The sequence below is a fragment of the Phaethon lepturus genome, unplaced genomic scaffold (assembly GCF_000687285.1).
Source record: "Phaethon lepturus isolate BGI_N335 unplaced genomic scaffold, ASM68728v1 scaffold16036, whole genome shotgun sequence".
NCBI lineage: Eukaryota > Metazoa > Chordata > Aves > Phaethontiformes > Phaethontidae > Phaethon > Phaethon lepturus.
The window spans coordinates 15,135-32,891 of NW_010544306.1; the positions used below are offsets into that span (position 1 = coordinate 15,135).

General features: G+C 35.1%; 1 protein-coding gene across 1 annotated transcript in view; it reads right to left on the reverse strand.

Moving 5' to 3' along the window:
• The window catches only part of LOC104621996 (insulin-degrading enzyme), a gene marked incomplete at its 3' end in the record, with an annotated part of 31,031 nt that extends 13,567 nt beyond the window's left edge, over nucleotides 1–17,464 (reverse strand). Inside the window, exons 1-6 of the mRNA XM_010288643.1 lie at nucleotides 17,340–17,464; nucleotides 16,772–16,934; nucleotides 16,005–16,097; nucleotides 15,355–15,446; nucleotides 13,679–13,759; nucleotides 10,661–10,764 (exon numbers count right to left, since the gene is read on the reverse strand). Coding sequence (XP_010286945.1) covers nucleotides 10,661–10,764; nucleotides 13,679–13,759; nucleotides 15,355–15,446; nucleotides 16,005–16,047 — 320 coding nt within the window. The remainder of the gene's footprint in view (nucleotides 1–10,660; nucleotides 10,765–13,678; nucleotides 13,760–15,354; nucleotides 15,447–16,004; nucleotides 16,098–16,771; nucleotides 16,935–17,339) is intronic.
• Between the last annotated feature and the right edge of the window lie 293 nt (nucleotides 17,465–17,757).

Genomic DNA, 17,757 nt, shown 5'->3' on the forward strand with positions numbered 1-17,757 from the left:
TAACCACAACATTGGGTTATCAGCATAATTTAATTTTACTGTTTTTCTGAAGTGTTACAATCTAGAGTTACACACAATTACTGTTGCATGCAGTTTCTGTTTTTTAGACTTTGTCCTTGTTCCAGAAAACACAGAAAGCAGTCCTTGAGATTTTCTACAAAGTTAATGAAGTGACTATAACATTTTTTTGTACCACCTGTAATCAAAACTCAGGTAAGTGGAAACACCAACTATAGAAATTTTACTCCAGATCTAATGTTTTAGATTATGTTATTGCAGTTTCACTCCCCCATTCACAATTATTTTCTATGATTTTCATGTTCTCATTTCAGATTCAAACCTGTTTCCATCCTGGGTTTTTTTTGTTTGGTTTGCGGGTTTTTTGAGGGAAAGGGAAGAAAAGCAGAAAGATTAATGTATTTTACAACAGAATTATACTCAATTAGAAATCTCAAATTGGAAAGGACACATAAGGATCATTGAATCCTACTCCCTGCTTCTCACAGGACTACCTAAAACTAAACCATATGACTAAAAGGCATCGTCCAGATAGTCCTCAAACTAAAGAATCCACCTAAATAAGAGGAAATCCAGAATAAAGAAAACAACAAACTTAGTATTATTTCAGTAGTCTTCATAATAAGTATCAAGAAAACTCCTTTCATTCTTTTTAACAACCTACATCACACAAGAGTATTCAATGCAAATAAGTAGCTTTAAGAGTAAACAAATGTTTATAAGAATTCTGAAATGGCCAAAAAAGGTAGCACAATTACCTCCTACATCTATTTAACAATCTCTAGATGCTGAATAGCACAGTAACAGACTTTGTCAAGTCTTGTGCAGATGGCTAAAATGCATATTAAAACAACAAAATATATGCAATGTAAGTGTTCTTTTTTTAATCACAATATCTTCAGGCCACGAACATTCTGTTGTGTATTTCTAATATGCCAGGCAAAGTGGGGCATAAATCAAAACAGGCATATGTATGTGCCTCAAACTACAGTATTTTTACTTTACAGATATGTTGCTAGAGCATACCCTTGGGATTAATTTTGCAATACACTGAAAAGTTAAAGTATGTGGACTATTAATATTGTAAATGCCTATGACTTCATCCCTCCTTTTTCATCTGATGTTTACACATGACTAAATGATCCAAGAAGGTTGAAGAAAACAGGATTCTGCTGTATTTAGTTCTAGACTCCCCTATTATGAAGGTTTTCAAATTACTAATAATTTAATCTGTGCTTTGGAGTTTGAGTAGCAGGAGAACAATGGCGTACATAGCTATCATTAGGTGTATTTAAATAAATGAGAAGTACATTTCAGAGTCACGTGGGATTGTAAAGAAACATTCTCTAGCAATAGATTAAAAAATCAAAGAAGGACTTGTACCACAGACTGTCTAATTTTGAGACAATATTTTAAATCATACACACTAAAGAGGTGCAATCAAATGTTATGTTTCAGGGATGCAGATTTCCTCTGGGCTGAGGAAGGGAGAAATTTTTACTCCCCACCTTTGAAAGAACCACATGATCAGCATGAACACGCACATACCTACACGTGCACAAAACAACCCCTGCTGCTCTGCAGAAGTTATGCAATATTCAAACCAGAACAAGAATATTCATCTTTAGGAGATACATATTTCATCTCTTATAGGAAATGGCAATAGAAATAGTTAACATTTTTACTGTGACTTCATATAAAATGGCTTCATATCTGTATGTTATATCTATTTCATTTTTTATAAAAAAGGAACAATACTAAATAAATATTCAGGAAAGAACTAAGCACTTTAATCCTAGGCAGTATTTGTACAGCAGACACTAGCTCGGTCAACAAGGTGAAATCTATTAGAGAGATTGTTGTTTATGTTAAAATGAGCCATAAGAGTATTCTATTATGTTTTGCATTTTAACTTGGACACCTGGTGAGCAAAAGCTTTACCATGTACAGATGAAGTTGCTAAGGGACTATAAAAACTATAAAGTTTATTAGAATTTCAAAGCAACCTACCATGCCTTTCCACCCATTGAAGAAAAAAGTCTTAAGCTAAAAGATTATCCTGATAAAATTTCAATAATCATGCAGTCCGACCAGCAAGACAAAGGTGTTTTATGCTATAATACACAGATGTCTTATTTGACATTCCCTCTTTCTACCCTTCTCCAACCTACCGATGCTCAAGCAGTAGTGATAATCCAAGCACCCAAATATTTGCTGTAGGAACATACTAAAACTAAAGAGCAAAAAATAATTCTGTCCACTCAACATAGAGAAAATGAAATTGTGGAAATCAGGATAGCAATTCTTCAAGCAGTCCTGCTACAAGGGATCTTCCTGCCCCCCCTATCCCACAAATCACTATTGAAATGATTACTTATGCTTTGAGCACTCAGAAACATTCCCACCACCACGTGAAACACACCAAAAGGCATTTCATCTGCCTTACAACCTAACCCAAGATATAAGCACTAACAGAAATGACCACCAGGACAGATGCATCTTTAAAGTTACCAATTATGTAACACTAGTTTTGCTCTTCATTTCTGTGTTGTGCTGTATAGCACTATGAACATCCACATGGTTTAAGACAGCATTGAAATGCACTGGAAAAGCAAGACAGGCAATCAGGCAATCTTTAATAGGACCTGCTTATAACGTATTTAAACTCAACCAGTGCAATTAGGCTTCTGAGCCATTCAGGAACATGGAACACAGCTGGAACTATAAATGCAATTTACTTCTATATGTACATTCTTGTACATGCAAACTGTTGTAGTCCTCACTTATGGTCAATTTCCAAAAACAAGCACAATTTCTATAATGTGATACATATTTACTAGATACCATCTTGGTTTTCACTCCCCTGAAATCTAGTATGAACCTACAAGTGACAGATCCACAGAAAAGTGTTATTTGGGAAGAGAATGTGTGCTTTAAAATGAATGCACTTTCAGGAAAGACTATCGGCTATTATATTGTAGATTTACATAACAAAGCTCAAGCTTCTAAGGGTGAAAAAGTAATAAGACTTTGAGACCACAGTATTTGTGATATTAGTGATAGACATGTCAAAGCAAATTTGTTGCAAAAAAAATTGATTTATACTTAAAAAGGAACAGTTGATTTTTTTTTTTTTTAGGAACGAATTTAAACTTTGTCTTCCAAATGATGATACTGTCAAACAACAGAAAAAGTTACATGTATCTTATTCAAATGCATAAAATACCATGACTGAGAGAACTGCAAAAGCCTAGATTTGTTTGTAACTTCCCCCAAAACCATCAGCAAAACTGATGAGAGGCAATATAAGCTCTTCAAAGCCACTTCCACATAAATCTCATCAGAAAACGGATTAAGAGGGGAAACTACATGCAGAGAGATGCTGCTGGGGTGCAGCATTCTAATCACTCTGCAGAAGCATGGGTTATTTGTTAGGGTTCAGTAAAACTAAGTCTCTACTAACACAATGGTTTGTGGGGGAAATAAGTGAACAAATTGTGATTTTCAAAATCTTTACTTGGATACAGTGCAATTACAAAATAAACATATACATGTTTATCATCATGGATGAGCATCCCTGACTACATGAAATAACTGTTTGCTCAGTATCTGTGAAATTCCAGCCCTTAGAAATTTCTGTATCAACTTTTTTGGCATTCATTTTCTTTTTCTTCCCTTTAGGACAGTACTAGTGCTGCATTTCAGAGAGGAAAAAAGTCCATTTACTATCCAGGGGAAAATGTTCTTTAGTTGCTTGATCTGATGAGTCACAAGCTTCTTAAATTTTAATAAGAGCATTTATTCTGCAGATGATGAAGGGAAAAAAAATTGTATTGGAAGTGACGGGAAAATTACATTTTTCAGCTAAGATTGCAACATATGCCAAGCCTACTCCCTTATCTTCACAGATGGCTGGCAAAACCCCATGCAGTTTGAAAAAGTAAAAATGATACTTACATCTTAAAAAGGTTTCTCTCTTAGGGAAATTAAGCCACTAAACGCAACAAGTAGTGTGCGGGGGCAGAAGGGAGGAGGAGAATATGAAAACTTCCTGTTATGGTTCAGTCAAATAGAAGCACATATGGATACTTGCTACCATCTGTTGAGTATGGATATTTCTCCATACTTTTTAAAAACACAGTTTGTTAAGAAAATAACAGTTGAAAAGTTAAACTTTTTAAAAAGACATTGAACAGTAGTCTCTGACTGCTCTGACTGTGAATGCAGCTACCGCAATATAGATATGCCAAGAAAAGTCCTTAGTGTAGGTGAATTCCAATAGGGTTATGAAAAGGAAATTATAAATAAAACAATGATACAAAGGAAAAATTCAGATCAATGGAAACTAAATCATTGCGAGAGACAATTTATGCAAGGCATAAAAAGAAGGAAAAAAAACCAACAAAACAGGAAAATAAACCAACAGGCAAAGTTAGGATGATGTGGCACATACTAATTCTTTCATAAAAAGGAGGAATAGAAAGGTAAACATGAGCATAAATACCAGGCAGTGGTGGATAACCATATTTAAAAGCACATGTCCACAGTTTTTCATTAGTATATACAATTCACTGAAGCAAAGACAAAAGAAGGAAACAAGCTACTCAACTGATAGTTTACTACATGCATATAGATATAGATGTAATAAAAAACATAAAACAAAAGGGGACCCTTTTATTAGCATCTACAATCTCAACTCGTTCTTTCAAAAGCGCCCATTAAAAATGCAATTCCACAGTGGCTTTCTGGAATCTTTGTAACATACCATGAAATTATTTTTAGTAATATTTAACTCAGGTTTGCTTTTTTCCCCCCCAAGACATTTTATCTCGACAGCAATTTAAAATAAAAGGTACTATACAATTATGTTCCTTGTTATATTTTACTATACTTCGTATAGTACTTGAAGTATCTTCGTTAAGTAAAAGATTTAAAAATTCCTAGTTCATTTAATTCTACTTTTAATTTCAAAATATAAATGCTTAAAATGTGTCTAAAAGGAATACAGTACTAAAAACAAGTTCATATTTTATTTCAATCACATGAAAATAGGAAAGTCTAATTAGCTCAAATCTTTAAACACCTGATGCCCTGAATAAAAACATTTAATTCACACTAAAATTGAAATGACTTATACTTTTGCGTCTGAGAAAAATCAGCTTGCAGTATTATCACAACCAAGCTACACAGAAGCACAACTTTTGAGTCTACACTGAAAAACTGTATCATTTAGAGAAACAGGAAAAAGAACACGACACTGAGGAATCTTAAATTTGGTTTGATGCTTTGGGTTTCTTTTTATAAGTTACAGTTTTAAAGACGACAAATAGTCTGAACATGAAGAGAATAAAGATGTGAATGTATAGTTATGGCAATAGCAAATACTAGCATAGTTTTAGTCTACACATAATAAGCAATTTATTTATCATTACTCTGACCATATACCATTCAAACTCAAAGTATGTCTGTTGCCACATCATTATAGGCCTCCTGCAGATCTGATTAGATTCGTGTTAAAATATCAGGCTTTGCTGAGTTCTGCTGCTAGAACTGCATTTAATCAGCCTTTGGTCACTCTCTAGTTTGTATGTATTTATATTTAAGCCTTAACAAGACAGCTGTAGGCATAGCTGTGGGTATTGAAGCTTCAGAGAACTAACCTACTTGTATTTACTATCTTTAAGCCCACTAAAATCTCTGCAACAAAAACCATGTGTAATTTCTTCAAAATATATATAAGCTGAAAAAGGCATAAAACCAAGTATATTCCAGTTTTGAAAGTCCCTTTATCTCCCAATATTTAGGGGTTTTTATTCAAATGCTTAAAATTACATAATCATTGTAATTTCTTTCTTAAGCCAGGTAAAGTAAAAAGACAGTGTGGTTAGCCTTGAGGGAAGATTAAACACAATGTATTTCTTCCACCATCCAAAAAGAAAGCACAGTAACAAGCCAGAAGAATGCAGGGTGAGACCTAAGACATTTAAGTCCAAGATTATATGGAGACCCTCACACACAGAAGTTACTAGATGACCATTCTTTGCTGATCACAAGCTTTCTTGATTCAGTCACCATGTCATCATCTCTCTTCCATTATGAGAACTTTGACACCTTCCTGTACAGAAAAGCACACCTATTCCATCAAATTTAGTTTCCAAAACACCTCCATCACTATGCCTCTCCAATCTAAATGTACTACACTTTGCTACTTGAGAAGTCACACACACAGCATTCAAAACGGCGTGAATTTTAAAATCTGAGATGAAACAACCATCTCCATTATCTGGTATGGTTGGTACCATACCAACCATATTTGGTATTTCCTCTAGATGTGTTCCATCTTGAAAAAAAAAATCCTTTTTTTTAATTTAAAATTATTCCACAAGCATATTATTATACCATTATTATACCAAGCATAGACAATATTCCCATCTCCAGCAAGTCACTTTGTCAAATGTGAGAACACTGATATAACCCTGCAAAACTAGTATAAATATAAGATATATATAAGAGTAAACAATTATTTTCTTTGGTTACTAATGTTTCAAATAAGCTACGGCTAAATTCTATGTCTTTTTAGAACCACTTTTTACTCTCTCTCGCTCTAAGAAGATTCTTGCTCATCTTGCTGTTTTCTTGCCCTTTCTAATTTTAAAAAAATTAATCAAGGACAAAGAGGAACGCAGAATTGCAACTGCAAATGCAAATATGGGCTTATATTAACTAAAACAAAACAACACTCTGGAACAGCTATGTTTACTACATATTTGGAAAAAGCACACCATGTAATGTTCTAAATTCTTCTAAAAATTGTTACCACTATTCCTGTGCTTCTGACCACATTCTATAGACTTGAATTTTCTCCCTCTACCTGTACTCTCTACACTTTCCTTTCTCACACTAATAATTTTTAAACAAGGTTAATTATGGCTATTTTATGCTGAAGTACTGTCAACTGGATGAGAATTGTCAAAAGGCTGGCATAGCCAGCAACAGGAGTAACACAGAAAACTGACAAGTGGTCTGTGGTGCCCAGCAGCATCTGACAAGCTTAGAGTCCATGCATGTATTTACATATATTAAATTTCCTCTAGCAATTTTTGAGAATTTAACCAAGCAGATGCTTTAGAAGTTCCTTATTAAAAAAAAATCGTTCACCCATTGCTTGTAAGCAATTCTATAACCAGTTAAAAGTTCAAATTCATGTAGAATTTGGTTAAGCTTTCTTCAGAAAGAGAAGTAATTACATATTCTCTCTTTTAATTACATAAACCAGTCTTTATGTTAAAGGTAAGCTCTTGTATAAAATTTCCAAGATCAGCATGAAAATACATTCGAAACAGAAGTGTTTAATACAATAGGAAAGAGAACCTGGATTTTTCTTTAAAGCATTGTTTGTTCAAAATATGATCTCTTGAAATATTCAAGCTTCAGTTGTAGTATCCCACACACATTACACATAGATGCACACCCACACGCAAAGATACAGGCCCTTCTTTAAAGGGCATTAATTACTATGGCAACTACTGTCACTGACATAGGCAGCTCCGTTTATTTTATCATTACTTGTATACTCCTAGAAACACCAGAACCCCATGACATTTGCAAAATTCAGTTAATAATCCTATTTTATCCTATTTTATCCAATAATTACTTGAAATATACCATCTTTTGAAACTAAAAGAACATGCATCTTAAACTAAATGAATATACAAGACAGATTTTGTCATACAAATATAGTGAAATATAGCGAAGCCTAAGCTTTTAAGCAATTCACAGTAATCTAGTAAGCTGAAATATATAAACTCTAGAAATATATGAATGCATGCCTCACTGCCCTTCTATATCCAACACTGTCTGAAAATTTCAGGGTGGAACATATTCAGAAACAGACACCCCCCCCCAGTCGTTATTTTTTGTATCATATACCTGGCTTCCAAAACACTGATAAACGGGTGTTCAAATACAGTAAGGCTGATACAGAAACAAGCTCTTATTTGTGATGCTGTATGTTTTCATATATTTTAACAATAACTCTACACCACTAGTTTAATATTCCAGCTTATTACAATATACACAAAAGATGTATTAAAAGAACCAAATTGGGAGGGGGGAAAAAAAAAAGTCAGCTATATAGTACCCATTAATTTTAGATGCTCGTTTTAAGACTTTTTAACTTCTTTGCATTGTATGGTACCTCATAGATTAAAAGCAAAGCTCCTGTTGAGTTGTTTGTGGATTCAGGTGTTCAGGAATCCCTCTAAGTTAGGCCTTAAGATCTTAGGCATACTTAAGAAAATAAAAAAGAATGAGTAGTTACTGGCTTGCTGAGAAAACTTTGTTTTAGGAGCTTGTCTCATGCCATTGAGAAAGCTTGTGACAAAGCAAAGATGGAGTTCAGTTCTCTTGGGCAGCACTAAACAGTCTTGACCTTGAATCTCTTATCTTTCTGCAGATTCCTGTTACTTTCATTACACACCTTCAAACTACACCGATAGGTCAGGCAGAGCAATACATGGTACTGGCATATTATCATGTCATTCCAGTTCTATTCTGTAAGAACTAAAACACGATTTGTACAGAAGAAGAAAGGGGGAAGAAAGGATACATCTGCAGAGAGAAAAAAAAATAACAAGCCTTGGTAAACTTCTGTTTCTTTGCTGTCCTGGTTTCAGCCAGGATAGAGTTAATTTTCTTCACAGAAGCTAGCGTGAGGCTATGTTTTGGATTTGGGATGAGAAAATGTTGATAAGGTGCTGATGTTTTGAGTTGTTGCTAAGTAGTCAAGGACAGTCCAGCTTCTCATGCTGGCCTGCAGCGAGCAGGCTGGGGGTGCACGGGAAGCTGGGAGGGGACACAGCTGGGACAGCTGACCCAGGCTGGCCAAAGAGATATTCCATACCATATAATGTCATGCTCAGTATATAAAGCTGGGACAAAGAAGAAGGAAGGGGTGGAGGGATGTTCGGAGTTATGGCGTCTGTCTTCCCAAGAAACCACTACGAGTGACGGAGCCCTGCTTCCCTGGAAATAGCTGAACACCTGCCTGCCCATCCCATGGGGAGTAGTGAATGAATTCTTTGTCTCGCTTTGCTTGCGTGCGCGGCTTTTGCTTTACTTATTAAACTGTCTTTATCTCAAACCATGAGTTTCCTCACTTTTACTCTTCCGTTTCCTCACTTTTACTCTTCTGATTCTCTCCCCCGTCCCACCGTGCGGGAGTGAGTGAGCGGCTGCGTGGGGCTTAGCTGCCAGCTGAGGCTAAACCACGACATTTGCCCTTTGTAGACTACACAGCACTTAGTCTGCACAGGCTTTTCTGCTCAGTTCCTCCAAGCTTGGTCCCATCAATTCTACTGCTGTCCTAGCTCAAGCTCCTTGTCTTGGCCTTCTCTCCACTTCTTCTCTTTGCCCTGTTTCCAGGATTCAGGACTCTCAGTTGAATACCCTTGCTAAGCCTGACATCATCTTTACTTCTAGACTTGCTCTCTTACCTCCACTTTGCTTACTAGTCCCAATTGCTACCCCTCACTCATTTTTTTGTCCAACCTGCACTTAACCATACCCAGCAGTTCCAGTAGACAGCCACTTTCTCCATCCTTGACCAAGATACCATTTCCTCACAGCTACCAATACCCTCCCTTAAATTACCCTCATGATGTCCTTTGCCAGCTCTCTTGTCTCAGACTTTTCCTCATTTTGTTAACCATTTGCCCAGCCCTTCCTCCTCCTCCTCCTCAATTAATACTCCATTTTTTCACCCATCCTCATTTTCTTCTCTACAGCTTCCAGACTCCTTCACTTGTAAATCATCATCTCATCAAAGTATTATTTCCCTCGTCCTGGTCACACTATTGTTCTTTAGGTACTCAAATAGACATTAGGTACACTTGTTCTTTTGGCCTCCCTCTTCTATCCTGCTTGGGTGACAACTGAAGATCTTCAAAAGCACAGGAGAGAGAGGCTTCCCCTCTCCTTTCAATATCTAGTCTGACAAATTACTGAGCCCTGAAATTTGTAACTGCAACACACTCACTCTGCAAAGAAAGCACACGTGCAGTATGGTCACACTCACATCAAAGAGGTGCTCTGCAAGTCTGACAAATTTTAGCAGCTAAAGACACAGCTATTTTTACCCACGTAAGTTGGTATTTTTCAGAGGGTCTGCTAATCTGCATGAAGTTTTATAGCTCTCTATAGGGAAAATAAAATATATACAGCAAATAAAACCACCCTCTTAACAGATTTCCAGACCTAGCTCCAAATTATTAATATTAGAACATTCTATGTAAAATGTCCCAGGAATTTATAGTGAGGCAGGATAATTTTACTAGGCTTTTTCTCAGTAACAATTGAGCTATTCTGAGTAAGTGCCTTCCTAAAAACTATTTCAGTTTGAGGGAGACAACCTGCATAGAAATAACTGAAAGGATGTTTCTGTCTGAACAGGAAGAGTTGCAAGCACTTAAGTGTGCTTATTTTCAACAGGGAGCAGAAACAGTAACACACTGAACAACTAGCTCCTTTTCAGTGACGTTTACTTTGGAGCTGTAAGAGACACCTAAGAATTTTTGTTTCCATTAGTTCATCTGCTTTCTTATAATACTTGTGTTAAAATACAAGTTATTGCAGTTTAACTTACCGAACATTTTCTGGTCTCAATTTGTCCAGCACCATCTCTATTAAATCAGGCCTGAATTCTTCAAGCAAATATTCAGCAGCCAATACTTCTTCTATAGGATAATACTAAAAAAAAAAAAAGCCCAAAACCATGTAGATTAATTAATCAATAACTAAGCATAAAAAACCTACTGTTTTGTAAAGGAATAAAAGTGTATACTTCCAGTCACTAAATCTGTATTACCTTGGTAATTTCAAATTAGAAGTGCATAGATGTCTTAAAAATCTTTCTCTTAAAAATAAACAAGATAGACTAGTACTCTAACTATGCAATCATACTTCTCCCATATTAGGTAATTTTATATACTGCATATTACCATTCTTTTATCTTGAAATATTTTATGTCTCAATATAAAAAGTCACCCACCTTTAAATACTGTTTTGACGTAACTAAAGTAAAAATAACATGGTAAATGCTGACCCCTGGAGGATATTTCTGAAGATAAAAGAACACCAAGCACGCACTATAGTGCCTTTGGGAAAAACAAAACACAGCAAAGCAAACAAACCCAAAACAACCAACAAACCCAAAAAACCCCAAAGCAACCGCATTAAATTTTTTAGGACTCCCTAAGAATTCAAATTTTATTTACAGTAATTTAAAGGAAAATATATTTGGGTTATCTAAAAGCATAACAGAAGTTTACACAATTTTAATTTTCACATTTTTTATTTAGGATCAAACTGAAAATCTCTTAAGGTACTTGGCAATTTAAGAAGGAAAATCAGTTAAAATTCCTCTGAACATTATTAGTGTGGTTGACAGGAAAAGTTTGTTGAGAAACGTCTGTTTACCAAGGTAAAAATACCACGTGACCTAAGCACCAGTTTACTTGCAGTCTGCCATACAGGTGTATTTTCTTTGACCAGAATTATTATAAAATGGCTTTCTGAATTACACACATTATACATAAAACTATAAGTCGAATGACTTCCAGAACACTGAGTAACTCACACAAAGGATTTTAGAAAAGAGGAAGGGATGGGGCAGGGGTGGGAACCAAACCTGTGTCACAAAAAATTCAAATGTTAATGCTAAAGATCCAGAATTTGAAAGGTCTTGTCCACAAGATTCGTTGTACACTGAAGAATGCTCATTTAACTACATTCTGCATAAAAAGCTAAGCAGACTAAGCAACTTGAAGGGGAGATTTTAAGTAATCTATGCACTTCTAATCTGAAATCACCAAGGCAATACAGATTTAGTGACCAAAAGCCTACACTATTTCCTTTACAAACACAGGCCACAGTCTAACAAGCAACTGGAATTTAACATAAAATGGATTTGATTACTTTGTTATTTTTGTATTGCTTGAGCATGAGGATTGGACGAGACAACCTCCAGATGTCCAGTCCAACCTCAATCATTTTGTGATTCCATGATCACTTTTCAGCAAAGTCAGAGCATAATGTAACTAAAATAAAACAGACTAAAACAATCTACATACAACAATCATATTAAAATGACATTTTAAAAAGGGTACAATTAAAAAGACAAAACGGAACAAAAGAAAAAGGGCATTGCAAACCAGATAACAACTACCTGGAAAACATCAAGCCTATACATGACAAATATGAAATATAATTTGACAGCAAGACCTTAGGTGACTCCTTAGACCAGCACAAATTTACTTTAAAGATGAACTTTTGTTTTGTTGAATTAAAAGGGGTTTTAAATCCTTTTGGTAAATACGTAACAACTTATGACATTAACAATTACTCATGCTAACTTACAGACAGGTTCTTCTCCAAGTTACGAAAACAGCTGGTAACCGAAAGTGCATGAAATCACCAAACAACAGTTCTAGCTTGGTTAATTCAAAGCATAAACTTAGTATGACTCAGAGGCAATAAAGAGAACTAGGAAAGTTATTTTTCTACTAGTGTTTAAGCAAATAATAGCAAAATCAGAATTACCATTCATACTGCAAACCACAGCAAAAGAAAAGCAGCAAAAAAAAAAGTCCTGTATCAATACCCTGTGCTTTGGAACACTGCTGGCAACTTCCTGGCCTGATTTTTAGAGACAGCAATTGTAATCAGGAATGATCCAACAAATACAGACCACTGAAAGACTGCTTCAGAAGTCCAAAGTCCATTTGTTAAAGAGATTTTATACATTTGACAGAACAAAAGCAAGAGACAGCATCCCAAATAGGAGCTCCTTTAAATATCCATTTAAATGCTTTCAGGTAAGTCTAACGGTTTTTAGGAAACAGAAAGACAATTCTAAAATTAAAGATTGTTATTGTAGACTTTACAAATTAAGGGTGTAGAAGCATTAACAGGAGTTCCTGCAAAGAAACCAAAAATGCCTCTGAGTGGATGTAGACATTAGCTGTGCAATGGAGAATGGCTGCAATGTATAAAAGTTGCATGAATTTCACTAGACAAAAAAAAAAAAAAAGCTTAGATCTTCCTTTAGTGTAAAATGAGGGAACTGAATTTTGCAAGAAGTATAAAGACTATAAGCTACATGATGACTCTTTCAGTACCAATACGTAATCACATTAGTAGAGTCAAACATTTCTAATTTGCTATATTAATACGAACAATTCTGCTTACTGCAGTATTTTCAACATTGTTAACTAGGGAAGCATTTAGAAACACCGTGCTTGTGTTTATGACAAAATATTATTTCTCTCATAGTTCTCTAGAAAATGTTCAGCTATCAGGTAGACACAGAATGACAATGTACATATGTCTTAAGAAACACTGAAACAGATCAAATAGCAACTCGAGTTACTGTAAAATCAGTTCTATCAAGTATAGAAGTATAAAATGGTAGAGTGTGAAGGAAATGTGACTTACTGACTGCCAAAACCAGTATCTATGCAGCATGATATTAGCTTCCTAAGCTCAAGAAACGCAAAAGACCTTTGCTAATACCTGTATTTATCAAAAGTATAATCAAACATACTGCTAAACGATTAGTATATGGTAAAAAACAAACAACAACAACAAAAAAAACCACACTTACATGCAACATTCCTCCAAGCTTTGATGTATAACCTCGTGGTCGTTCTTTATCTTTAAATCTGAATGCCACAGCATTTAGATCCTAGGAAACAGCGTAGGAAGGGTTGAAAAGCACGTATTAAAGACTATTTTAAGAATAGTTATTGGCTACTTAATTCCTTTTTATAATGTAAGAAAAGGAAGTAGTTTTGTTGTATCCATTTTGTAGTAGTTAGGTACCTAATACAAAAGTTTCAAATAATATTCAAGTTGCAAAAAACTCACAAGCAATTTCAGATAGTCTCAGTGTGAAGTGTTACACAAGTGTTGTAAGTCCTGTTTGTACTGAGATCTGTCCTGTACCTCATAGATTTACATTTCCTAATACTTTGGAAACACACCAACTTTGATACAAACAACACATAGTGTTCTAGCACAATGTTCATTGTATGTTAATGAACTAAAGCTCTTCCTTTTTTGTTCCTTTTGTTTAGCCAGCCAAAAGGTAAGTTTAGAGACAGAAAAGGTGTGTTTCTTTATGCTGTCTTAGCCACAGAAATAAAACACGTCATTGTTAGAATATGATGGCAAGGGTGAAAAGGTCTAAGACTATAAAGTCCATGAAAGGGACAGTCCATCCTTCTGCGAAACTACGCAGAGTCTGGTTAATTCAACAATTCAGATGAAAATGAACTCAAAAGATTACTCTTTTCGAACTAGTTTGTCAGCTCTTCTGACTCACCTCACAGCCTCAGGAGTGCTGGGACTGATACAAGAGGAGCAAGGGAAAGACACAGGGATGAGATGGGAGGATGGAACTACTTCTTTCAAATCTTATGTTTGCTTACAATGACAGTGAACAAATTCCATTGGGACTTTTAGCAGAGGGTAAAGAGATTTCTTTTACAGGCATACAGTGTCAAAATGCAAGAAACAAAGTCAACACATCTGCAGAATTTCTACTCTTAGACAGAAGAGACTCAACAGTTTTCACCAAATAAAGCTAAGATGGAACAAGAAATCCTTACCCAAGTATTTGTAGTGAACCAATAAATAAAACTGGTTTTATCTCACACTGTCACCAAGAAGTGCAGTACTATTTAATTCTAATAGGACACTTTACATTTTTGCTCTGCGCACACAGAACCATACAAACTCGTAAGAAGCATGAACAGTTCAGCAAAAACTGAAGCATGCAGCCAAAGTACTCCATGAAAAGTTTTAGCTCACCTCTCAGAAAGGTGAGAGAACAAACAGCAGATTAAATATCCTACTGCCTTTACAATCTCAGCTATACAATTTGACACACGAAAGAATAGGGATAGAATAACAGCCACTTCAATTTCCAATTCAATGTTACCCCTCATAGCAAATGCTTCCTCCCCTCCACCTTCAGTGAAGGCTAAGGAAGGTTATGCAAAATCCTTGCAGACAGCGTAAGATACTTCTTCCTCCACCTCATTATGCTAGCATAAAATGTCAACTCATAGCTCTAAAAGACCATTTCACATCTTCATTAAGACAATATATTCTGATTGTACTTGTCATTTGTGTCATGTTGCACCCTTAAAATTAATAAACTTAATTACCATGCAGTTATTAAACGCTATTTCCACAGCCAAGGAATCTGTTTCTACTTATAATCCAAAAATTTGTAAAAATACAACCACTGCATATTTCAAGTACCAATCACTGTACCTTGCACTCTTGGAAAACCCATTCTTGAGGTCCTTCTGTACGTAGTTTTTGAATATATTGAAACATGTGCAAAATAATATCTTCAACGTGCACTGGAAAGAAAAAAAAATACTTGCTTAATTCACTCAGTTCTGCACGAAGAAAAAAAATCTGATGAATACAAATATGTATGGCTTTATTTTTAATTACACCCTGACACATCAAGATATTTAAGTACATATGCAATCCCACTGGCAAAATTAAACATGTTTTTCTCAGACATGAATTTAAGAGAAGTGTTTATGTCCCCAGCTAATCCTGAGAACTGCATTGAACAGTCTTATGTTAAGGTGTTGATTTATGATACAATTTAACTTGGGTCTAAATAGTATGAATAAGTAGCACACAAAGGTATTAACTGCTTCTTTTTTAAAGAAGTTTCTTTTAAATATTTACTGAAATATTTTAATTTAATACAGCCTCAAATAAGTCAATTCCTTATGTCAGATGAAGTGTGTTAGCATACTGAACGGATCTAAAGACAGAAGAATAACCATTTTAATTAATAAAAATTTGCTTTCAAGCTATAAACACAGTTAGTCTCTTTGGATACAAACACAAACCCATCAGGTCAGGAATAACATGGAATGCAGACATAGCACTTCACTTACAAAGTCCTTCCTCTGTCAAGTCCACATTAATGATGAAAAACATGAAACCTCTAGCACCTTCCTTCTGTCCTCCAACAAGAGTATTTACCCATCCTATGAAAGCAAAGAGAAAATATATTACAAAGACAAATATGTAACAATATATGCTACTTTTTGTATGCCTCAGCAACATTGAAGTTTGTTTTGGTGTTGGGTTTTTTTGGGAGGGTGGGAGGTGAGGGAGGTTGTTGTGGGCTTTTTTTAACATTTTGACTACATGTTCTCCTCTTCCTTAACACCTATAGCAACAGTGCACATTAAACATAACACAAGTCACACCTACCTGAGTTTGTGCTCAGAGTGATATGACAAACTCAACATCATCTGATTTCTGGGTACTTTATTTCTGTTTGGAACACAGTAGTATAAAGAAAAATAGCAAAAGATACCCTCCTATAGTCTTCCAAACATTAAGGGACCTAACAGTAGTCTGTAAGTCAGTGACAGAATAGAGACAAGATCATTACATCAAAGTTCATGTAACTCTCTAAACAGGGGTAGATAAAGGGGAGTGCAAAAAATAATAGCTTCAGTAGTCAGTGCCTGTTATTTATTTTTACCCACCACAGGAACAAAAATAAAGCAAAAAACGACTTACAATTCAAATTACTCAAACAGTTGGAGGTTTTAAATCTAACATACAAAGGTCAATTTTAAGTGAAACATAGCTAAGCTTTAAAAAACTGTATATTAAATTACTTTTTAATTCTTTACCTTCAAGGACTTACCTTTGGCTTTAAGCTCTGATAAAAGACTCCCTGGGCCTTCATGCCCAATCAGATGACCAAGGTAATGGCCAGGGTTTGATTTATAGTACTTCTGAAGGTCTGGTATAGGAAATGTGACATAAAGATTTCTAATGTCCTTAATAGGTACCACTTTGTAAAGTTGCTGAGGGAGAAAATAAACAAGGAGATCCATAAACAAAAGGAAACTCTCATTATTTTATTCATCTCAGGAGCACATATCATAGTCCCTTAACATACATTTTATTACAAACACATCAACAAAATCTCAGAAGGTATGTAAAACTTTGGGCAACACTTCAGCCATTGATGATGCAAACAGAAGATTAATTCTCTCAATTGCTCACAGCTGCAACTAAATGTACAACCCTTACTACAAACCATACAAAATACACTCAGCGTGGAAAGGAGGATGGAAAATTAAGAAAGAAATATGGATCTTAACAGGGACATTGATACAAAAGTAGTCAAGTGCACAATGTATTACTGAGACACAAAGAATATCTTTTAAGGTATACACTCCTGATTGAAGCTATACCTCTATACATACCCGGAGATGTTCTTCTTGGAAAGGATGTTCAGGAAACTCTGGTATAGGGACATTTTTATTCTCTACTTCTGAAAATAACTTTACCACTAAGCACGTCAGCTCATCCAAGGATTCTAGAATAAAGAAATATCAGAAAAAGTATAATCATTATATGAAGATTCTGGCAAATTTGGATTTTGTTTATTCTTTGGGGGAGACATGAATTATACACAAAAGTAGTGTTAATGGTATGATGATGATTAACTTCTGAAAGGAAATCTATATTAATACTTAAGTCCTGTAACTGAAAAAGACATCTTTAAATCATACTGATGAATCTAAGCTGGAACTGAAGAAAAGACATATCAGTTATTGAACATTTACAAAAATAAACATTCCACAAAAAGCTTAAGGGACATGGAATGACAGCTGCAAACTT